Below are 24,483 nucleotides of genomic sequence, written 5' to 3'. Positions count from 1 at the left end.
CGTTCCCTCCTTCCTTCCTTTTCTTTCTTTCCAGCACCCCAATCATGTGAGGACACAAACCAGGAAGAGAGCCATCGCTACAAACCCACCAGCCAGCACCTTGATCTTTGCTTTCCCAGCTTTCAATGTCTTGTTGAGGCCACCCAGTCTATGGTATTTTGTTAAGACAGGCCAAGCAGGCTATGACAATAGCCACGCTCATTTGTGTACATGTTGTCTTCTGTTGCCTTTGCACTACAATGGCTGAGTTAAGTAGTTACAACAAAGACATTTGGCCCCCCAAAAGACTACAACGTTTACTATCTGAATCTTTACAGAAAAAGTTCACCTAAAATACTTCCCCCAAAAGACTATTCTAATCTAATATCTGTAATGAAAAAAAAAAAAAAAAAAGCCTGTGCCTCACAAAATAGCCTTCCCTTTTGCTAGCCTTGACTATTGTAAAGTCATTCTTCACATTGATTTGAAATCCCCTTTTCTTTAATTTCCACCTGAAGATTTTAGTTCTGCCCTCTGGGTACCTCCTACCAACTAATAACCACCAAGTTTGAGCTGACTCCTTGGACATTTCCTATTACTTCCTGTTCAGTGGAAAATCAGCTGCTTGTAAGGGCCTCTGACAGGAAGACAAATAGTGTAATTCCCAAAGGTTACTGGCAGTCTCTATTGCTTCTAACACAGAAAGCTCTAAAGTAAATCATCAGTTCTCTGGGGCTCATCTAGTTAAGTTCCTTAGGTTCCACTAACTGAAAAAACTAAGGCTGCAGAATGTAAAAACCCAATATGAAGACTTACAAGCCTATCGTGTTATCAGCAGATACACTATACTAACATATTTTGCCCTCTCCTCTTCTTACAAATGGAATACAACCTTTCCTTCCAGAAGCCCTGGAGAATTTAAGTAATTTAGTTTCACAAAGCACATGTAGAGTCTTAAATCATCATTAATTTTCCTGGTATTACCTGGTCACTTCTTTTTACTTGCTACTTTAAAAAAAAAAACTTTTTGGGGCACCTGGGTAGCTCAGTCAGTTAAGCGTCCGACTTCGGCTCAGGTCATGATCTCACGGTCCGTGAGTTCAAGCCCCACGTTGGGCTCTGTGCTGACAGCTCAGAGCCTGGAGCCTGTTTCAGATTCTGTGTCTCCTTCTCTCTCTGCCCCTCCCCTGTTCATGCTCTGTCTCTCTCTGTCTCAAAAATAAATAAACGTTAAAAAAAATTTTTTTTTTAAAACAACAAACTTTTTTTTTTTAATGTTTATTTGATTTTGAGAGTGAGAGACAGGGTTCAATCAGGGGACAGGCAGAGAGAGAGGAAGACACAGAATCCGGGCTCCAGGAGAGCAGGCTCCAGGCTCTGAACTTTCAGCATAGAGCCCGACACGGGGGCTGCACCCCCGAAATGTGAGATCATGACCTAAGCCAAAGTCAGACACTTAACTAACTGAGCCACCGAGGTGCCCCTACTTGCTACTTTAAAAATATATAATCCTGTTTCTAGTTTCTAGAAATTTTCTAGTTAAGGGGAGCTCCCTTTTATAAACTAAGACCCATTTTTAGGGGCACTTGGGTGGCTCAGTCATACACATATATGTACAATGGAATATTACTTAACTATCAAAAAGAATGAAATCTTGGGGCGCCTGGGTGGCGCAGTCGGTTAAGCGTCCGACTTCAGCCAGGTCACGATCTTGCGGTCCGTGAGTTCGAGCCCCGCGTCAGGCTCTGGGCTGATGGCTCGGAGCCTGGAGCCTGTTTCCGATTCTGTGTCTCCCTCTCTCTCTGCCCCTCCCCCGTTCATGCTCTGTCTCTCTCTGTCCCAAAAATAAATAAAAAATGTTGAAAAAAAAAAAAAAAAAAAAAAAGAATGAAATCTTCCCATCTGAAACAATGTGGATGGAGCTAGAGTAAATTATGCTAAGCAAAATAAGTCAGTCAAAGAAAGACAAATATCATATGATTTCACTCATATGTGGAATTTAAGAAACAAAACAGATGAATGTAGGTGAAAGGAAAAAAATGAGAGGGAGACGAACCATAAGAGACTCTTCCTTTTTTTAGTGTTTATTTATTTATTTTGGGGGAGGGCAGAAAGAGAGGGGGAGAGAGAATCCCAAGGAGGCTCCACACTCAGTGCAGAGCCAGATGCAGGGCTCAATTCCACAACCCTGAGATCCTGACCTGAGTCAAAATCAGGAGCTGGACGCTTAGCTGACTGAGCCACCCAGACACCCCAAGACACTAACTATAGAGATCAAACTGAAGGCTGCTGGAGGGCTGGAGGGGAGGTGGGTGGGGGATGGGCTAAGTGGGTGATGAGCACTGGGTATTACATGTAAGTGATAAATCACTAAATAATACTCCTGAAATTAATATTACACTACATGTTAACTAATACTTAAATAAAAACTTGGAAAAATAAATAAAAATAAAAAGCTTTTGCACAAAAATAAAAAAGCAAGCTACTGAATGTGAAAAGATATTCACAAATGAAATCTCCTATCAGGGGTCAATATCCAAAATATATAAAGAACATATACAACTCAACACCAAAAAAGAAGAAAGAATCTAATTAAAAACAAGCAGAGGACCCAAACAGACATTTTTCAAAAAAAGACATACAGATGGCCAATGGGCACATGAAAAGATGGTCAACATCACTCATCACCATGGAAATGCAAATAAAACACAATGAGGTATCATCTCACACCTGTCAGAATGGCTAGAATCAAAAAGACAAGAAATAACAAGTGTTGGTGAGGATGTAGACAAAAAGGAACCTTGTGCACTGTTGGTGGGAATGTAAACTGGTAAAGCCACTGTGGAAAACTGTATGGAGTTTCCTCAAACAGTTGAAAATATAAATACCATAAGATCCAATAATTCCACTACTGGGTATTTACCCAAAGAAGACAAAATCACTAATTTGAAAAGATATATGCACCCTATGTTTACTGCAGCATTGTTTACAACAGCCAAGATATGGGAGCAATCTAAATGTCCACTGATGGATGAATAGACAAAGAAGACATTGTATGTATGTGTGTATAATGGAATACTACTCAGCCACAAAAAAGAATGGACCTGGTGGGCACCATGCTAAGTGAAATGAATCAGACAGAGCAAAACAAATACTGTATGACTTCATTTATATGTGGAATCTAAAACACAAAACAAAAGGCAAAAACAGATACATAAATACAGAGTACAAACTGATGGTTCCCAGAGGCAGGGGTTCGTAGGGGGGGTTGCAAAGTGGATAAAGGGGAGTGGGAGATACAGGCTTCCCATCATAAAATGAGTAAGTCACAGGAGAAAAGGTACGGCATGGGAAATATGGTCAATAGTACCGTAATAGTGTGGAATAGTGGCAGATGGCAGCCACACTTGTGGGGAGCATAGCATAACATATAGACTTACTGAATCACAATGCTGTACACGTAAAAATAATGTAACATGTGTGTCAACTATACTCCAATCAAAAAATAAAATAAAAAGTAAAACAAAAATCAACAAAAGAAGGAGACTAAAAAAATGCCGAACGATGCCTATGACTCCCCAGCTCTCCTGAAGTGGAATGCAAATAATTCCAAAAACGGAAAGTACCGGGATGGGGACAGTTAAGAAGAAAAACTATTAACTGCCTCCAAATCAGGTCTCCTTCCCTATCACACCAAGTCAGTTGTCTATCCTCTCCTCATCCTGATGAATCAACTCTGGGCCCAAACGATAGGGGAATTCTATTAAAACAGGGTAGACAGGCAAGACTGACCTGTTTTCTCTACAACTTGAGGCCTTCCCAGGCCTAAAGACTCAGTGATGCCCTCGCTGATGTCCTGCTCCCTGAAGAAGAGACTGCAGTCTAGGGTGTGTTCCATGTAACCTCAATCAGGCAGCAACCCAGAGGATGGCAGGCAATGTGGTTCTGGCCACTGCCTCATTTTCAAATTTTTCCAAAGCTGATTCAGCGAGGTCTCTTTACCTTTTTATTGTAAGTTTATTTATTTATTTTGAGAGAGAGAGAGAGAGAGAGAGAGAGAGAGAGAGAGAGAATGAGCAGGGGAGGGGCAGAGAAAGCGGGACAGAGAGAGAATCCCAAGCAGGCTCCATGCTGTCAGCACACAGAGCCAATGCAGGGCTCAATCTCACAAACCATGAGATCACGACCTGAGCAGAAACCAAGGGTCAGACGCTTAACTGACTGAGCCACCCAGGCGCCCCCGGGGAGGCCTCTTTAAAAACAAACAAACAAACAAACAGGGCATGTGGGTGGCTCAGTCAGTTAAGCAGCTGACTTCAGCTCGGTCTTGAGCTCATGGTTCAGGTTCGAGCCCTGCGTCAGGCTCTGTGCTGACAGCTCAGAGCCTTGAGCCTGCTTCCGATTCTCTGTCTCCCTCTCTCTCTGCCCCTCCCCCATTTGTGTTCTGTCTCTCTCTCTCTCTCTCTCTCTCTCAAAAATAAACATTTAAAAAAATTTTTTAATAAAAAAAAAACAAACATGAGTCTGATTTGGGTAGAAATTGTACAAAGCATAGGCAGCTACACACCCAGAATGATGTGTGCTGCTTCTTCATGCAAACAACCTTCAAGACAACTCCAATTTGTGTAAATGTGGCCAATACGTTAACCTTAAAATTCTCTAAAATATGCCAGCCCCTTTTATATTCCTATATGGTCTACTTCTTTGTCAAGATGTGGTCAGAAAAAAAAGAAGACAGCTTGGGTTGCCTGGCTGGCTCAGTCAATAGAGCGTGCAACTCTGGATCTCAGCGTTGTGAATTCAAGCCCCTGTTGGGTGTAGAGATTACTTAAAAATAGCATCTTTTTTTTAAAAAAAAAAAGCAAGAAAACAACTTTATTCACAGTTGTCTAAGAGGGAAAAAGAAGTATAACACGACATGGAAGTAGAAAAATAAGACATAGCTGGGGCGCCTGGGTGGCTCAGTTGGCTGAGGGTCCAACTTCAGCCTAGGTCATGATCTCCTCGTTCCCGAGTTTGAGCCCCACATGGGGCTCTGTGCTGACAGCTCAAAGCCTGGAGCTTGCTTCAGATTCTGTGTCTCCCTCTCTGTCTCTCTGCCCTTCCCCATTCATGCTTTGTTTCTCTCTCTCAAAAATAAATGAACATTAAAACATTTTTAAAAAAAGAAAAATAAGAGATAGCTGAGTTATTTTAATTCAAGTGCGTACACAACTACCAAAAAGATTCTAAAACCATATCCTAAACTTTAACTGATTATAATTAAGCTGCAAGTATCAATGTCTTTATGTAGTCATGTGTCTAGCTTCAAGAAAAACTGAATTCTTCCATACTTATACCCTCACTTGGTTGTAATTACTGCCATAACTTACAAATCACAGAAAAAGAACCATGGAATGTTAAAGGCAGAAGAAACTTGGCAGTCTCCTCATCACTTTGTAGATGAGGTTCCTGAGACCTGTAGAACCTAGCTCAAAAGCCCCAGAGCCAAAGGACAAATAGAGGGCCCATGTTTCCTAGTATAATGTTCTCCACCTTGCATACATCTCTCACAGAAACACCTGCCAAAGAGAAAGACACTAGCAGGCACGCACAGATTGAAATCTGTATATGAGCAATGAGGAAAACCAAAAGCAAAAGTACTTTTATGATCCAGGAATCACACTACTGGGTATTTACCCAAAAAATACAAAAACACTAATTCAAAGGATACAAGCACCCCTATGTTTATAGCAGCATTATTTACAACAGCCAAACTATGGAAGCAGCTCAAGTGTCCATCGACAGATGAATAAAGAAAAGGTGGTCTCTCTCTCTCTTTCTCTCTCTCTCTCTCTCTCTCTCTCTCTCTCTCTCTCTCACACACACACACACACACACACACACACACACACACACTGGAATATTACTCAGCCATAAAAAGAATGAAATCTTGCCAACTGCAACAACATGGATGGAGCTAGGCACAATAAGTCAGGCAGAAAAAGACAAATACCATATGATCTTACTCATATGTGGAATTTAAGAAACATAACAAGCGAGCAAAGGAAAAAAGAGAGAGAGAGAGAGAGAGAGACAAACCAAAAAACAGACTCTTAACTATAAAGAACAAACTGATGGCTACCAGAGGGGAGGTGGGTGGGGGGATATGTGAAATAGGTGATGGGGATTAAAGAGTACACTTATCATAATGAAGAAAATAAAATAAAATGATAAACAAACAAAGCAAAGGCCTTTCAGAATCTTAAGTCGAGATATAAGGTACATTCAATATGAAACAAAGCATTTGGGGGAGAATGTAACATTAAAATGTTAGCCTCTTAATAAAAAAAGGGTCTGTGAAAAAGAACACTGAAATCTACAAACATAGAGAATGTGTCTGACCCTCTCCTAATTCATAATTACATGTTGCCACAGTTTCTTCATATGTCAAAATACCATCTTTGTAACCTAAACTATCTCATAAAAGCATAACAACAGTTATGGGGGAGCATCAAACAGTAGAAGTATATTTCTTGAATTATGTACTGTCTGTAAACCTTGACAGGCCCTATAAATTACACCCCAACCAAAAAACGCAAGATGGTAAACCTACTTAGAGGAACAAAATATATCCAAAGGTCATGGTTAGGAACACACGATGGCATCTGGGGGGTTAAGAACTAGCAATGAAGTGGGAGAACATTCGGGTCAGCATGGGAAGGATCTGCAAAGGATGATAGGTTGCTTATGTAAGATGAAAAACGACGCTTCATCTCATTGGGGGGAAAAAGCTATTCAAAGATAGCTGCCTTGATTAGCTTCACCCTGCTGAGCATCTAACAGCTCCTCCTTCTGCCTGCTTGCTCCTTACATCTTTAATAGGTGATGAAAAGCTGCAGTGAAGAAACAGTAATGACAACAAGCTGAAATGACCAAGCCGCCGAATATTTAAATTCAAACATAGGATATTTTCCTGTGTTCCTGCTAGGATTATAGGACAGCCTTCCGCAGCTGCTTTTCAAAGAGCGAACAGCTTGCATTAGCCAGAAAGGCAGGCTCACAGTTAGTTACAACAGCTGTCTTCCCCTTCTTTACCAAGCAGCAAGATCTCCTTGCTTACTCAGCAGGACAAAATCCTCAAAGAGGAAACTAAAGCAAAAGAGACGCAAAGCAAAATCTCCCCCAAACAAGGATAAATTGGTAAATTCCAGGGCAAAAAAATCTACTCAGGCAACAAGGTAGCTAATCACAGGAGAGATCATTCAAGCAACCTACCTACCCATAAAGATATTTTCAAGGGTAAATGCTGTTATTTGATGAATAAAGTAATTCAAAGATGAATGAGAAAGTGATGCAAAATGAATGCATTCAAAAAGATTGCATTAACCAAGATTGACAAATCTTTGCTTTATTGCAATATTATATTCACTATAGGCAAAGGGCTGCAATGACCTTCAACACAGGCTTCTGCTGGGCAGGCCGAGGTCAAACCGAAAGCTAAACTCACCTCTCCAACTCACAGGCTAGGTTTCTGAGTTGGAAGGAGTGGGTGCTTCAGGCTGAGGCAGCAAGTAAATTTGGATAGGGTGGGAGATGGCAGTATTTCTGGGTAGGATGGAACCCCCTACATACAGGTCAAAGATGTACAGCTCACCTCAGCTCAAGAGGAGGGTTCACATACTGAAAACACCTCTGTGCTGTTTGTTTGTTTGTTTTTTTTCTGACTGTGGTAATGAAAGATTAAACAATGTAGCATTTCACCAGAACACACTTATATAATTTGGACTTAATGTGTGTAAGTAAGCTTATGAAAAGCTCGTAAGACCAGACGATCATCCTTGCCTAATAAATTTTGGGGCATAATGGGAACGATTCACAAATATTACAAATATGATTACACATATGAAAGACCTAGCATGGAGAAGATGATCAACAAATGAATATATGTATCTCTTTCTCTCCCCCTCTCTCACTTTGTCTCTGGGTCTCTCGCACAGACACCACCACCAGCACCCACCGCTGCCACGCAGGGCCTGCAGTTTGGGCCACATCATTCGCTTATAAATGTCCTAATCTTTGGAATTGGGGCATCCACCCCTACCAGCTATCTTCTCCCTAACTCTCCTTCCCACACCCCTTGGAAACCCAGGTCCAACCAGACTTTCCCCTCCCCTCCCCTCCCCCAGCAGGGCATTCTTCCACCCCTTCCCTAGAGAAAAGAACAGGAGAATCTTGCTGGGTTTCTACACCCAGTAAAAAACATCTGAGCTTCTCTTTTCTGTACCAGAGTCAGTCTTTCACCGTCCGGAACACTGAAAATGTGGGTGCCTAGAACAGCTACTGCTATTTAAAACCTGAGCTAGAGGGGCTCCTGGGCAGCTCAGTGGTTGAGCGGCCGACTTCAGCTCAGGTCATGATCTTATAGCTCATGGGTTCGAGCCCCACATTGGGCTCCGTGCTGACAGCTCAGAGACTGGAGCCTGCTTCTGATTCTGTGTCTCCCTCTCTCTCTCTCTGCCCCTCCCCTGCTCACACTCTGTCTCTCTCTTTCTCAAAAAAATAAACATTGAAAAAAATCTTTTTTAATGATAAAAAAATAATAAAACCTGAATTAGAATATTTCAGGGCTAAGGAGGAATTATTCAAATAAATATTTTCTAATAAGGTTTCAAAGAAAGTCACATCAATGAATTGGTATCTCTAAATATCTAGACAACTGGCAAGAGTTAAGATATAACAGGAGTAATTCTTGCTTTCCTTTGACCTCAGTATTTTTTTCAAATATAAATTTGTTCTTACTATCTTAAAGATTAAGAATATGTGAAAATCATTGAGGAAGCTGAGGTTAGGGCAAAATCAAACAAATGACTACAGAATACTGAAAAATGAAAAGTTTAGAAACCTCCATCATAAGGACTGAGAATGCAGAGAAGGAAAAAATATATATATAACGATACATTTATTATATACATAAAGTTAACTCACAAGAATTTCAAGTTAATTTTCAAAAAATCAAAGAGCCTTTTTTCTGCACACAGTTAAACTGGGGAGTGTGGTTGGTCATTTGCTCTTCAGTGGTAAACTCACCAATTTTAAATTCAGAAATGATTTGAACATTTGGAGAAGCAAAAAGGTGATCTTTTTGTAGCCTCAGCAGGGAGAAAGCAGAAAGTGCCGCACAGTCAAATTCGTTTAGCGTTTCCTAATGAGTTGGCTGAAATTACTAAATAGAGTCTTTTAACTGCTTTCTTCCCTTACTACAGAAACAATATAAACTCAGCATAGAAATCTGGAAAAGACAGTTGAGCAGAAAAATAAAATACAAACTGTGTGTAGCACTATTACCCAGAGATAGCCACTGTTTGCTTTGGTTCTGACCAACCTCATTTCATGGTTAAATTTTAAAAATTAACAGATGTGATTTTAAAGAAAAAATACATGTATCTGGTTTTAACTACAAACTAATCCTTTTAAGAAAACTTGGGGCATCTCGGTGGCTCAGTCGGTTATGCGTCCGACTTCAGTTCAGGTCATGATCTCACAGTCCGTGAGTTTGAGCCCCTCCTCAGGCTCTGTGCTGACAGCCCAGAGCCCGGAGCCTGCTTCAGATTCTGTCTCCCTCTCTCTCTGCCCCTCCCCGCTCGCACTCTGTCTGTCTCTCTCTCAAAAATAAAACATTATGGGGCGCCTGGGTGGCGCAGTCGGTTAAGCCTCCGACTTCAGCCAGGTCACGATCTCGCGGTCCGTGAGTTCGAGCCCCGCGTCAGGCTCTGGGCTGATGGCTCGGAGCCTGGAGCCTGTTTCCGATTCTGTGTCTCCCTCTCTCTCTGCCCCTCCCCCGTTCATGCTCTGTCTCTCTCTGTCCCAAAAAAAATAAATAAAAAACATTGAAAAAAAAAATAAAACATTAAAAAATTAAAAATAAATAAATAAAAAACTTTTAGTGCCTCTCACAATGCCTGCCTCAAATTATGTACCAAATGAATGCATAAAAATATTAGCTTATTCTCTTTATTATTTTCCAACTTTCTCTTTTTTTAAACGTGTTTTTTATTTTGAGAGAGAGAAAGTGTGTGTGCATGATTGGGGGGGGGGGGGCGGGAGGGCAGAGAGAGGACAGAGGATCCCAGGCAGGCTCTGCACTGACAGTAGAGAGCCCCATATGGGGTTCAAACTCACAAACGAACCATGAAATCATGACCTGAGCCAAAGTCAGACACTTAACCAACAGAGCCACCCAGGCGTCCCATTATTTTTCAACTTTTAAATATCTATTGATTTCAGGGATGATTGCTGTCTTTCAAAGAAAAATTGAAAAAAAAAAATTCTGGAAAAAATTCCTAAAGGAAGTTCTTCACCTCACTTTTACGTGTTTATGCTTCAGTTGTCTTTATTACATCAAATAACCAAATTGAAGTCTATAAAATTAATCAGAAATATAAGAATTACTGCTTGATATGCACAGGGCATATCCTATGAACAGGAAACATTTTTCTATATGTTAAGTATAAAATATACTGCAGTCACAAAATAGGAAAAATGTAGTTGACACGGGGAATTGATTACACTGAATCTAAATTAAATTTTAAACCTCATTTAAGTTGATTTAATCCAGATGAAATTCACCCAGTCGCTAGTGACTAATAAACTGAACTCTAATGACTCATACTCAGGAAGAAATGTTTAGCTTCATATTCAAAATTTTAAATTAAACTAGAGCAGTGTTATTCAAATGTTTTCAGATATCAGGGTATTTAGTATTCATAGCACTTCTTGCAAACCACCCAAAACACCGATTAAGCTTCAAAACAATGAAATAAATAACTTCTTGCGAAATCAGACCTCTCCTCACACTGGATTTTATTATATACCTGAGAAAAAAATATTGGTGGGGATGGGGAAGAATGAACCATCCTTTGATTTTAGTAGCAGAACTCAGTTCAAGTCATACCTCTGAACACTTTAGAAGCACTAAACTAGAGAGCTGTGGGCAGCCACATTTGCACACGCAATTTAAACTGCATCTTTTCTTGCCTTTTTTTCAAATTTTTTTTTTTAACGTTTATTTACTTTTGGGACAGAGAGAGACAGAGCATGAACGGGGGAGGGTCAGAGAGAGGGAGACACAGAATCCGAAACAGGCTCCAGGCTCTGAGCTGTCAGCCCAGAGCCCGACGCGGGGCTCGAACTCACGGACCGCGAGATCGTGACCTGGGCTGAAGTCAGACGCTCAACCAACTGAGCCACCCAGGCGCCCCGCTTTTCATGCCTTTTTAACATTTAAAAATGCCAGCAGCACCTAACAACCTCAATTATCAACCATCTCTGATTTGCTTTTTTTTTTTTGTCTTCCGCCTTTACAAGACTGATTTGGCTGGATGGAACAGCAATGTCAGGTCACCAGGACTCTTACACGGACACACCGCCACATTCTTGCTTGCTGATTCCATCCAGTTAGGCCTGCACGTAACTGGACCGAGCCTCGCAAGGTATCACTCAAGTTCCCCCTTCACCGATTTCCCTGACTTCTCAAATCCTCACTGATCTTTGATCTTCTGAACTACCAGCGTCCCACCCCACAAGGTTATTACACAGTCTTGTTTGGTGTAACTGTTCATATCTTCCCTCCCTTATCTCCACCAATGTGCAGGCACTAGTATACTAACTCTAGTTCCTTTCTAAACAAACAAACAAACACAGTGCTGGGCAAACACTTCAACAAAAATATCTGACCGGCTTTTCATGGATTCGTGGACCTCAGTGAAATTTCTGACAGTTTATTCAGTGCTCCCGTCTTGGGAATCATTCCTTTGGCTGAGAAAGTAGTATTCTTTATCTTACAAAATTTTCTGTATGCTCTGTGTGCATACCGGTTTATTTTCAACTCTTAACAAGGCTAGTGTGGCATGGCCTTCAGAGGAGAAAACGCACAGTGATCAAAGCAAATCAAGACCTCAGCACAGTGAAGTTCTCAAAGCGGGGACAGAGGCCGCAGGGAGGAGCACAAAACAGCAGGCCTTTTAGAAGGAACACTGGGGCGCCTGGGTGGCGCAGTCGGTTAAGCGTCCGACTTCAGCCAGGTCACGATCTCGCGGTCCGTGAGTTCGAGCCCCGCGTCAGGCTCTGGGCTGATGGCTCGGAGCCTGGAGCCTGTTTCCGATTCTGTGTCTCCCTCTCTCTCTGCCCCTCCCCCGTTCATGCTCTGTCTCTCTCTGTCCCAAAAATAAATAAAAAATGTTGAAAAAAAAAATTAAAAAAAAAAAAAAAAAAAAGAAGGAACACTTAGCTCAGAAAAACCCAGAGCTACTCTGGCTTTCTCTCATCTTCTTTTCAAAATATGTTTAAAAGTATCTATCTACCTCCTTCCTGCTTTATACTGTAAATTTTCATGACAAATAACAGTCTGTGTATATTTTTCACACATAGAAATTTAATGTGCCCCCCAATTCTTTTTAAATGAATTTCTGGAAAGTATATCTATATCTTCAGATTATAAACCCAATTCTTATAACATAAAGGAGGCTCAAAAAAGACAAACAAGAAAGCACATCTCTTAGCTTACCGTAGATAGGGGAAAATGTGAAGAAGTTCAGATGACAAATATTATAGGCTTCGATTCTGACATCTTTCCAGATGCCCTGGGTAGGGAAGGACGGCCCCCAGTCCCAACTAAAGGAACTCTGCTCCTGTAATTTCCAGGGGGGGAAAAGATGCATTCCAATTACCATGACATTTAAACAACTGTGAAAAGCTTTTTCTTTTAAAATATTATATGCATGCATATTAGTTTGCTAGGGTGGCCATAACAAAATACTACAGACCAGTGGCTTCAACAACAGAAATTTACTCTTCCACCGTTCTAGAGCCTGGCAAATCCAACATCAAAGTGGGGGAAGCTTTGGTTTCCTCTGAAGCCTCTCTCCTGGGCTTACAGAGGGCCGGTCACCTTCTCACTGTGTTTCCACAGTCTTTTTCCATGCACACACACACACACATGCATTTCCTCTTCTTACAAGGACATCATTCATACTAGACTATCTCCCACCCTAAAGGTCTCACTTTAACTTCATCACCTCTTTAAAGACCTTATCTCCAAACAAGGTAGATTTTCAGCCACTGAAGATTAGGACTTCAACATAAAAACTCAGGGGAGACATACAATTAAGTCCATACTCTGTGTACATGTGTGTGTCCCATATGGAGCATCTAAAATGGCCTACAATTGGGGTGCTCGGTGGCGCAGTCAGTTAAGCGTCCAACTTCGGCTCAGGTCATGGTCTCACAATTTGTGAGTTTGAGCCCCGCATCAGGCTCTGTGCTGACAGCTCAGGGCCTGGAGCCCACTTCGGATTCTGTGTGTGTCTCTCTCTCTGGCCCTCCCCGCCCTCACACTCTGTCTCTCTCTGTCTCTCAAAAATGAATAAACGTTAAAAAAAATTTTTTTTAATGGCCTACAATGATTCCCTCCTGGTATTCATGCCCTATGCAATCCCCTCTCCTCGAGTATGGATTAGACCTAGTGAATCACTTCCAACCAAGAGAATACAGCAGAGGTGACATCGTTTCCAAAACCATGTTATAAAAAAAACTGCAGTTTCTGTTTTGGGTGCTCACTGTTGCTCTCTCCTAGCCATGAGGGAAGCCAGCTGCCATGTTGTGAGGCTGCTCAGTGGAGACGCCCACATGGCGAGTTTAGAAGCCAATCTGAGGCCTACTGATGACCACATGTGTGAACTTAGGCACAGACACTTCAGACCTAGTAGAGCCATGAGATCACCACAGCCCTGGTCCTTTCTTGGCTTGACTGTAACCTCATGACTGGCCTTGAACCAGAGGCACCCAGCTAAGTCACTTTCAGATTTCTGACTGATAGAAACTATGATAAAAAATGTTATTTCAGGGGCGCCTGGGTGGCGCAGTCGGTTAAGCGTCCGACTTCAGCCAGGTCACGATCTCGCGGTCCGTGAGTTCGAGCCCCGCGTCAGGCTCTGGGCTAATGGCTCGGAGCCTGTTTCGGTTCTGTGTCTCCCTCTCTCTCTCTGCCCCTCCCCCGTTCATGCTCTGTCTCTCTCTGTCCCAAAAATAAATAAAAAACGTTGAAAAAAAAAATTAAAAAAAAAATGTTATTTCAAGCTGGTAAGTTTGGGCATAATTTGTTATACACCAGTAGGTAACTAATACAATAACTCATATAGGAACCTATGCAACATAGTTAAATTTGGCAGAAATGTTTTAAGAACATAAAATCTGATTATGTACATTTATTCTTCAAAAGCATATGATACTGAAGCAACACAATTAGTCACTCTTTAAACTTCTCCAAAATATCTCTGAACCTAGCATTGTATTTAAATTTAATACCATAAAGAATATTCTATTTAAATGCAATAACTATAAAAAATGAGGAAACATTTAAAAATAAAGATAATCAAATATGTGAGGTTATGAGCTCAGCTTTTAAAAAGGAATAAGCACACCTGTTGGGATGAGCACTGGGTGTTGTATGGAAACCAATTTGACAATAAATTATATTTAACATAAAAAGTGTAAAAAATTTAAAAATAATAATAATAAATAAAAAGGAATAAGCACCAGAGGAAGAGGGAGTACTGAGATTTTTCTGAATGGAACATTTGCAGAACAGAGCCCGAGGAATTGGCAAACTGTTCTCATTTAAAGTATTATTTGCTGGGGCGCCTGGGTGGCTCATTCAGTTGAACATCCAACTCTGACTCTTGATTTCAGCTCAGGTCATGATCTGAAAGTAGTGGGATCAAGCCCCATGCTCAGCACTGAGCCTCTTTAGATTCTCTCTCTGTCTCTGTCTCTGTCTCTGTCTCTCTCCCCCTCTGCCACTCTCCCCCTGGCTTGCGCCCTCTCTCTCTCAAAAAAAAAAAGTATTATTTCATAAGATCTGTATTTATCTAAGAGAGAGATAAATTAGTTTCCACTACAGAGACAAAGAAAGAATTAAAACTACTTCATAGCATCCACATTTGTATCAGATTCTCATGTTTGGAATGAAAATCATCTTGGGGTTATTTACTGAAGAGTTTATAAGTTCATTCAGGTACACAATTCCTTTCTTAGAGACAGGAATAAGGAGGGCAAAAATATTCAACATCTTATAAGGCAGACTATTTTCTCCACCAAGGGCTACAAATCACTCCTATTCATACAACTTCTCCAAATAAAAGTTTTCACTTATTCAAAAAATGTTTGTGAACTGCCTTCTTTGTTTCAGGCTGGAAGTACATCAGTACACAAAACAGACAGTCCTTCTGTTTACAGTGCTCACAGTATAGCAGGAAACTCAGGTATTGAATAAACAATCACAAATGCAAAAGACGTCGACAGGGGACAGTATAATGGCGGGGGTGGGGGTGTCAGAACAAGTTTCCCTGAATAATAGTGACTTTTACATGGTGATCTGAAGGATAAGTACCATTTGTCCAGTGTGTTTAAGGGAGAAGGAAGTAAAAGCATCCTTTTCAGAAGGAACAGCATGTACAAAAGCCTTGAGGTGCAAGAAACTATGGTACATTGCAGGAGATGAAGAGGGAATGATGGGAAGAGACAGAGAGAAAACTGGAGAAGTGGGCATGAGCCAGACAGAACTAAGACCCATTACTTTAGCCTAAAGGCAATGAGAAGCTGTTGAAGAGTTTTAAGAAGGGAGTGCTGTAATGATTTTTGTCTGAAAAGAACATTCTGGCTGTTCTGTAGAAAATTAATTGGAGGAAGGCAAATGAGGTTGCAGGATACCAGTTAGGTGGTCAGGGCAATATTTCATGCAAGAAATTATTATAGATTGAACTCAAGCATGGTAGTAGAAATACAGCATGGGAAGATTTAGGAACTATTAAAGTCATAATGTCCACATGGTCAAAATGACTCAGTGGTGTGTTGGAGGAGGGAAAAGAGAGAGAGGGAGTTACCAAAAATAACTCTTAGGTTTCTGGCTTTAGCAACTGTTCTGGATGGCATTCCATTCAGCCAGACAGGGAGCCCTGGGAGAAGGGTTTAGATCCAAGCACAGTGTTGGACATCCTGAATCTTTAGGTCCCCGGGAATCAGGCAGGTGAAGATGCCAGATAGGCAATCCAGTATAAGGTCTGGAATTGAAGAGAAGTCTGGACTGAAGATACAATATTAGAAGTCATTAGAAATTCGACTGGTTATTGAAGAAGTGAAGCTAAATGAGATAGTCTAGACAGGGTATAAAATGAGAGAAGGAAAGTGCCTATAACAGAAAGAAGCATGAATAATATAACTTCCAAGAGGGGGAGGTTGATCTGGATAAAGCAACCTAGAAGGAATGTCCAGAGATGTAGGTGGAAAACAAGGAGGATGGTGGAGAATATAGCTAAGAGAGTAGCTGAAGTGAGAGGTCCCACCATCCAGGCAGGACAGAGAAGGAAGCAGAGACAAGAGGGGGTTTGTGCTGATATCTCTACTCCACTAACTGCATATAATCAGTTACACACTTAGAAGTCTATAATTATAGAAGTCAGTCTCCAAAGTAAGTAATAACACCACCCTACATTTTGTTTTTTTAATGTTTATTTACTTTGAGAGAGAGACAGAGAAAAAGAGAGAGAGAGCATGCTCTTGAACAGGGGAGGGGCAGAGAGAGAGAGGGAGAGAGAGAGACAGAGAGAGAGAGAGAGAGAGAGAAAGAGAGAGAGAGAGAGAATCCCAAGCAGGCTCTGTGCTGTCAGTGAAGAGCCTGACATGGGGCTGGATCTCACAACTGCAAGATCATAACCTGAGCTGAAATAAAGAATTAGATGCTTAATATACTGAGCCACCCAGGAGCCCCCTCCCACTCTACATTTTGAATAGATGTATAGCACTCTACAGTATGCAAAGTGCATTCACATTATTATTTCACTATATGCTCTTACCGACACAGTCAAGAAGAGAAGGGATTAGCTCCATTCACAAACGATGGACTTCCCTAAGATCTTTATGGGTCATAAATCCAGAAATCAGATCTAAGATTCCTGCCTTGCTCTCCCAATTCAGGCCTCTTCCCACTGGACCATGTCGGTATAGCCAGAAACAATAAGACACAATTCACTCTTCTGGCAAGTCTGCCCCAGGGTTAGTGCTCCACACACTGTGAGGGCAGAGTCATGGGTCTGATTCTTGATTTAAGTGACGAGGGCTTTGTTCTATCAGGATAACCTGAAACTGTGTTTTAAATGCCACAGATTGAATGGGGGGCAGAGGAAAAATACTACATGGATATATGCATAACATATATATCATTTTATTGAAGACATGAAAAGTAAATTAGGATTCAGGAAGTCCTCATTCTGATACAAGATAAGAGATAGAAAAGGAGAGAGAAAAAGTGCAAACTTTAGTATTCAAACCATTGTGCCATTTGACGCCGAAGACCAGAAACAAGAGATGAATTATAAACAGAAGTATAAGTACATAGTATTCCATTGAATACCTGAGTGTTCAGTTACAGATGATTCCTTTATAGTAACAGGAGCAAATGCTTATATTAAGAGACTGATACTACACCTAAAACAGTCAAGCAAATTGCTACCAAATATTTGAAGTGATTAAAGAAAGACCATATAGAGGTCAGAACTGAAATTTAAAAGTGTCCTTAAAGACGGGATACAGGTGTGCTCTTTCAAAGGGGCACATGCGCCCCAATGTTTATAGCAGCACTATCAACAATAGCCACGTATGGAAAGAGCCCAAATGTCCATCGATGGATGAATGGGTAAAGAAGATGTGGTATATATATACAATGGAGTATTACTCGGCAATCAAAAAGAATGAAATCTTGCCATTTGCAACTAAGTGGCTGGAACTGGAGGGTATTATGCTAAGTGAAATTAGTCAGTCAGAGAAAGACAAAAATCATATGACTTCATTCAAATGAGAATTTAAGATACAAAACAGATGAACATAAAGGAAGGAAAGCAAAAATAATATAAAAACAGGGAGGGGGACAAAACATAAGAGACTCTTAAATACAGAGAACAAACTGAGGGTTGCTAGAGGGGTTGTGGGGGGGGATGGGCTAAATGGGTAAGGGGCATTAAGGGGGACACTTGTTGGGATGAGTACTGGGTGTTATACATAGGGGATGAATCACTGGAATCTACTCCTGAAAACATTACTGCATTATATGCTAACTAACTTGGATGTAAATTTTAAAAATAAATAAATAAAAATAAAAAATAAAAAAAAGGTACTGACACAACTTTAGCTAGGTTGAGTTAAACAAGAGGGGGTATAATTTTGACCTTAGTACTTATATTACGGAAACACAACCTAATGATTAATCCATCCATTCTGAAGAGAGCCACCTAATGTAAATAATCAGAATTTATCAACTGAGGTTTTTGCCAACAAGTACTGGAAAAATACAGTTTGTATCTTCACAATGAAACCAAGGATTATATTTGTTGTTAAAACTACATGCCAATTTCTGAAGAAGTTAAAAATAGAATTACCATATACTCCAGTATCCCACTTCTTGGGATATATGCAAAAGAACTGAAAGCAGGGTCTCAAAGAGACCCGCGGGCACTGGGGCACCAGAGGCTCCAGTGACCCATTCCATAGAATGGAATATTATTCAGGCTTAAAAAGGAGGGAAATTCAGACACATGCTACAACATGGAGAACGTCACACTAAGTGAAATAAGCCAGGCATAACAAGCCAAATAGGATCTGTGTGACGAATAGGACAGTATGATTCCTCTTAGATAGGAGTGAAACTCACAGAAACAGAAAGAATGGTGGTTTCCAGGGGCTGGCTGGAGGGGAAAATAAGGAGCTGTTTTTAAGGGGTATAGGCTTTCAGTTTTGCCACATGAAACAATTCTTGAGATTGGTTTCACAGCAAAGTGAATATACTTAATACTAGTGAACTACACACTTAAAAATGGCTAAGATGGCAAGCTGTGTGTTGTGCGTATTTTACCACAATTAAAAATTTCTTAAATAAAAATAAAATTAAAAACTAAATGCCACAGGGACGCCCGGGTGGCTCAGTTGGTTAAGTGTCTGACTCTTGGTTTCGGCTCAGGTCATGGTCTCACAGTTCATGAGTTCGAGCCTTGAATCGGGCTCTGCGCTTGGGATTCTCTCTTTCCCTCTCTCTGCCCCTCCTCCACTTGCACTGTCTCTGTCTCTCTCAAAATAAATAAATAAACTGTAAAGAACAAAAAAACAAAAACTAAATGCCACATAGAAAATCCAACTACATATTGGAATAAACTCAAGTCATTTAAAGTCAGATGAAACTCAAAAAATAAATAAATAATCACCTTGTGGATTTTGTCATTTTTGTTAGATTATATGAGAACCTAGCACTAAAATGTGGAATACATCAGCAAATATATTAATATTTGCAGAAGGCTTCCCAGTAACAAGAGTCACTAATACATATGAACCTCACATTCTGGTGAAAAGTTTGATAAACCTAAATGTTAAAAAATACTTTGTGCACTTACAGTATCAGTCACCTATTTTTCTTCTTTTTCTGTTGTTACCTAAGTTCTGAAGCATGCTTCAGGATGGAAACCTAGGAAGGCAAAGATTCTCCACAAAAATTCATAAACCTTCTGGTTCTGATTTCAAGTTTTCAATCCCATGAAGCAGACAGGAAAGAGATGCCCAAATTCTGAAATACGACGGGGGTCTTCAAACAAGCATTTTCCACACCGGCACCTCCCATCATCAAGGCTAAAGCCCCCTCCATTGGCAAGACTGTTACCTTTCGAATGAAGTTGACGTGGCATTGGCCCTTCTGCACAGGCGGAGGGCAGTCTGGAGGCACCCAGTAGCTAGTGTGAGCTTTGCTCCGCTGCGCCGCATACAACACTGGGGACTGGAAACGCAGCTCAAGGGAGTTCACATTTCTAACCACAGTGGTAATATCAAAGCTCTGCATTAAAGGAAAGAACAGATGTGGAAGTAGGCCCGTGTGTAAAATTTTAGATATAGATATGCAAAAATGTATGAAAGATGCATAAAATAATTGAAATCTTTAGGGTTAGCCTTTTTTGCAGAAGAAAGCACTTCACTGAAACAGTGTAACTTAGTTGCCTGCTTACGGTTACAACTGAGCACATTCTCCTACCCAAAAGTAGATTTCTAGGTTTCTCCTTCTATTTTTACTGACAGATGATGGTCTTAGGCAAAGAGAGCAAGCAGAAAATATCTTTAGCCCTGGAATGTCTGCTCTGGCTATTTACATATGGCCTTGAACTGCCAAGGATTTCCTAGATGCTTCAGGACAACCTGACTCTCTGGTATGAACAGCATGTATTTCTAAGTCATAAGTTATTTTTGTTTTGAAAAGTTGACCCTTGCAGGGAGATGAGAACATGATACCTTAATGTAAGCATTCCAGACAGGATGGAGCATTTTCTTTTTTAATAGTTTGTCAATTGTCAATTCTCATGAAACTCTGGATCACCAAATAACAGAGAAGGGAACAGCATTTGTTGAACACTTCTCACGTGCCAAGAACCAAACTGTGCCAATCATTTTATATAATTAGCTTATTAAATCTTCACAACTCTATAGGGTCTGTGGTGTTTTCATCATTCTACAATGTGGCAAGTGTGAAGGTAATTTACCCAGTGCTTCAAAGAGCTTGTACCTACCTGCACGGGCAATTAATTATGCACTTACCTTTCTCTACTCACAACAATTAACACACAAACACATACAGGGAGGTTTCTTTTAACTTGATGTCACTGTATACTTACATATCTTTTGAACATGTTGTCTGTTTTCCCAATAGGAACACTATTTAGCAGGATTTTTGCAACTGTATCAACACCCTCAAAAATCAGGTTTACTTTTTGCCATTTGCTAAAAAAAGAGAAAAAATTTTAAACAAGATGTGTAAAACATTAGCTTAGATAAATCTTTTTTTTTAATTTTTTTAATGTTTATTTGTTTTTGAGAAAGAGAGAGAACATGAGCAGGGGTGGGACAGAGAGAGAGGGAAACACAGAATCCAAAGCAGGCTCCAAGCTCTGAGCTGTTAGCACAGAGCCTGACACGGAGTTCGAACTCACGAACCGCAAGATCATAACCTGAGCCAAAGTCGGATGCTTAACCAACCGACTGAGCCACCCAGGTGCCCTGATAAATCTTTTTTATTAGTTAAAACTAAAGGTATAAATATTTCACAGAAAATAAACATTCCTTTTTAAAAAATTTTTAATGTTTATTTTTGAGAGAGACAGAGCAGAGGAGAGGCAGAGAGAGACACACACACACAGAATCTGAAGTAAGCTCCTGGCTCTGCGCTGTCAGCACAGAGCCCAAGGCAGGGCTCGAACTCACAAACCATGAGATCATGACCTGAGCCAAAGTTGGATGTTCAACCCACTGAGCCATCCAGACACCCCTGAAAATACACATTCTTAAAATTCAATTTTCAATGAAATTTTCATAAGTATTGGTTTAATACATTTTTCTGTTGAGTGCTCTGGTTTATCTTTCTCCATAATGTTTCAATTGCCTTATAAAGTCATGAGCATAGCTTATAATTTCCGAATGCATTGACTTTTTTTAGGGCTTCACAAAGTACTTATGAGAATCAAGTTAAATAGTAGACATAAGACATTTTCACAGGAGCATCTGAGTGGCTCAGTCGGTTAAGTGTCCAACTCTTGATTTCTGCTCAGGTCATGATCTCGCAGTCCATGAATTCGAGCCCCCCATCGGGCTCTGTGCTGACAACACAGAGCCTGCTTGGGATTCTGTCTCCCTCTCTCTCTGCCCCTCCCCACGCTCTCCCTCTGTCAAAAATCAGCATTAAAAAAATTTTTTTTCACAAACCATTACATTTACTGACACTAAGAGAAAACATTAACCAACTAACAAGTATCTATGAATACCTATTATGGGCTCAGCACTCTGCTAAGCTTTACAGGGAACTAAAACACTCTCTGAATTTAAGGAATCTGCAGTCTAGTTGCCATTCAAGCCAAAAACACAGGAAAAAAAAGAGAAAATTTTCCATCTCTTCTGGTTTATAGTACAGTCTTGTTGGACAGACTATATGTGCTATCGGAGCTTATGTCACAAGGAAAGACTTCAAGAAAGAAAGAAGAACTTAAAGAAGAATAGGATAAATGTAGTATAACCGTGCAATAAAATATTATTTAGCAATAAAAAGAAATAAAGTACCGGTGAATGTGACGACATGGATGAACTTTGAAAACATTATGCTAAGTGAAAGAAGGAAGTCACAAAGGTCCACATATTGTATAATTCCATTTATATGAGATTTCCAGAAGAGATAAATCCACAGCAAATAAATTGGTGGCTGCCTAGTGCTGGGATAGGGATGAGGGGGTGGGGACGTTGGGAACGGGGAATGACTGGTAATGGGTATGGCTTTCTCTTTGAAGTGAGGGAAATTCTAAAACTGATTATAGTGATCGATCGATGGTGGCACAACTCTTTGAATATACTAAAAGCTACTGAATTGTAAGCTTTTTTTAAAGGTTTATTTATTTTTGAGAGAAAGAGACAGCACAAGTGCGAGAGAGGGAAAGATACAGAATTCAAGGCAGGCTCCAGGCTCTGAGTTGTCAGCAAGAGTCCGACACAGGGCTCAAACTCATGAACCATGAGATCCTGACCTGAGCTTAAGTCAGACACCTAACTGACTGAGCCACCCAGGCACCCCTGAATTGTATCCTTTAAAAGGGTGAATGTATAGTGTGTGAATTAGGTCTCAATAAAGTTGTTCCTTTTTTTTTTTTTTTTAATGAGTAGAAAATGTCTAGGTAAAAGGTAGACCCTGGAGGAAGAGCAAACTCCAAACAAGGAAGTGCAAACGACATCAACATTAAGATAACATAGTAGGTGCAGGTGCAGGACTTGTGCTAGAGCGCTAAAGGGAGAAATCTGGTCAAGTCAGCAGGGCAAGAGGGCAGCAGAGCACAGGAAGTGGAACAGGAATAGGCAACATTAAGCAGTATTTTCACACACAAGCAAATAAGATTAAACTGGCTTTACCAATTAAAAGGAAGACACTGTCGTTCTTGAGCAAGAATGTCATGGGCAAAACCAATATTTGGGGAAGATGAGTCTAATGTTTCTATATACAAGAGTGAAGAATAGGGGCGCCTGGGTGGCTCAGTCGGTTAAGCGGCCGACTTCACCTCAGGTCATGATCTCACGGTCCGTGAGTTCGAGCCCCGCGTCAGGCTCTGTGCTGACAGCTCGGAGCCTGGAGCCATTTTCAGATTCTGTGTCTCCCTCTCTCTGACTCTCCCCTGTTCATGCTCTGTCTCTCCCTGTCTCAAAAATAAATAAAACGTTAAAAAAAAATTTTTTTTTTAAAAAAAGAGTGAAGAATAAAAAGACAAAGCAAGAAATTTAGTTATGCAGCTTTGGCCTAACTGCAGGCACTTACTAACAAAGGCCTAGGCAAACATGGTAACTGGAAATGAGGAGAAAGGGGCTGAATCAAGAAAAATGAGGGACACCTGGGTGGCTCAGTCGGGTGAGCATCTGACTTCGATTTCAGCTCAGGTCATGATTCCAGCCAGGGTTGTGGGATCGAGTCCCAAGTCAGGGTCTAAGCTGAGCATGGATCCTGCTTAAAATTCTCTCTCTGTGCCTCTCCCCTGCTCATTCTTTCTCTCTCTAAAATAAAAATTTTTTTAAAAGATGGGGTCCCTGGGTGGCTCAGTCAGTTAAGCGTCTGACTCTTGGTTTCGGCTCAGGTCATGATGTCAGGGTGTCATGGGTTTAAGTCCAACAGCAGGCTCTGTGTTGCAGTGCAGAGCCTGCTTGGGGCTCTCTCTCTCTCTCTCTCTCTCTCTGTGCGCCTGCCCTGCTCACACTGTCTCTGTCTCTCTCAAAATAAATAAATAAACTTAAAGAGAGAAATGATAGGCAGAAATTAACAGAACGCAGAAGAAGATTGAATACAGAGATGCAGAAAAGATATTATAAGCCAAAAACACCTCAGGCATAGAGGATCAGAAAAGGGTTGTTACATTAAGAGAAGCAATGAGACTGTTAGAATATAAAGGAAGCTTTAAGTGGGACAGTCAATTGCTTACACTTTGGAAATGCTGAATTCAAATGAAAGAGGACCCTTAACAGAGATATTTTAAGTATTATCTGCAAACGCGAACATGGAGCACAGCAATGTTGATGTTGAGCACCATATTCTGGTTTTATTTCTCTTTTAGCAGGCTGTTAAATAATTACCCAAAAAAAGTCATACAAAAGGGACAGAGGATTTTTTTTTTTATTTAGCAATAATGGTGGTAGATATAACCGGGTTACATTCTGCTACGTGAAACATTACTGAAATTATACTGTTTTTCCTCGTGGCTTCACAACATAATATAAGGCCAATGCCACGGCCTTGATGGCTGGTTAACCCCACATGGAATAAATGATGGATCTCTGATCCTACTTGACAGATTGTAAATATACACATTCTATTGATTATAGGGAGGGGAGGGTACACATAGAAGGAAATGCAAATAAGAGAAC

At 40.7% G+C, this 24,483-nt stretch overlaps 1 protein-coding gene across 1 annotated transcript in view; it reads right to left on the bottom strand.

Moving 5' to 3' along the window:
- The window catches only part of MANBA (mannosidase beta), a 113,318-nt gene that overhangs the window by 71,234 nt on the left and 17,601 nt on the right, over window positions 1–24,483 (bottom strand). Inside the window, exons 3-5 of the mRNA XM_042935813.1 lie at window positions 20,715–20,820; window positions 19,715–19,885; window positions 12,524–12,647 (exon numbers count right to left, since the gene is read on the bottom strand). Of these exons, the coding sequence (XP_042791747.1) occupies window positions 12,524–12,647; window positions 19,715–19,885; window positions 20,715–20,820 (401 nt within the window). The remainder of the gene's footprint in view (window positions 1–12,523; window positions 12,648–19,714; window positions 19,886–20,714; window positions 20,821–24,483) is intronic.

This window comes from Panthera leo, chromosome B1 (genome assembly GCF_018350215.1).
Source record: "Panthera leo isolate Ple1 chromosome B1, P.leo_Ple1_pat1.1, whole genome shotgun sequence".
Taxonomy (NCBI): Eukaryota; Metazoa; Chordata; class Mammalia; order Carnivora; family Felidae; genus Panthera; species Panthera leo.
Note: the sequence above shows the minus strand (reverse complement) of the source record. Positions and strands in the feature narration are given on the sequence as shown.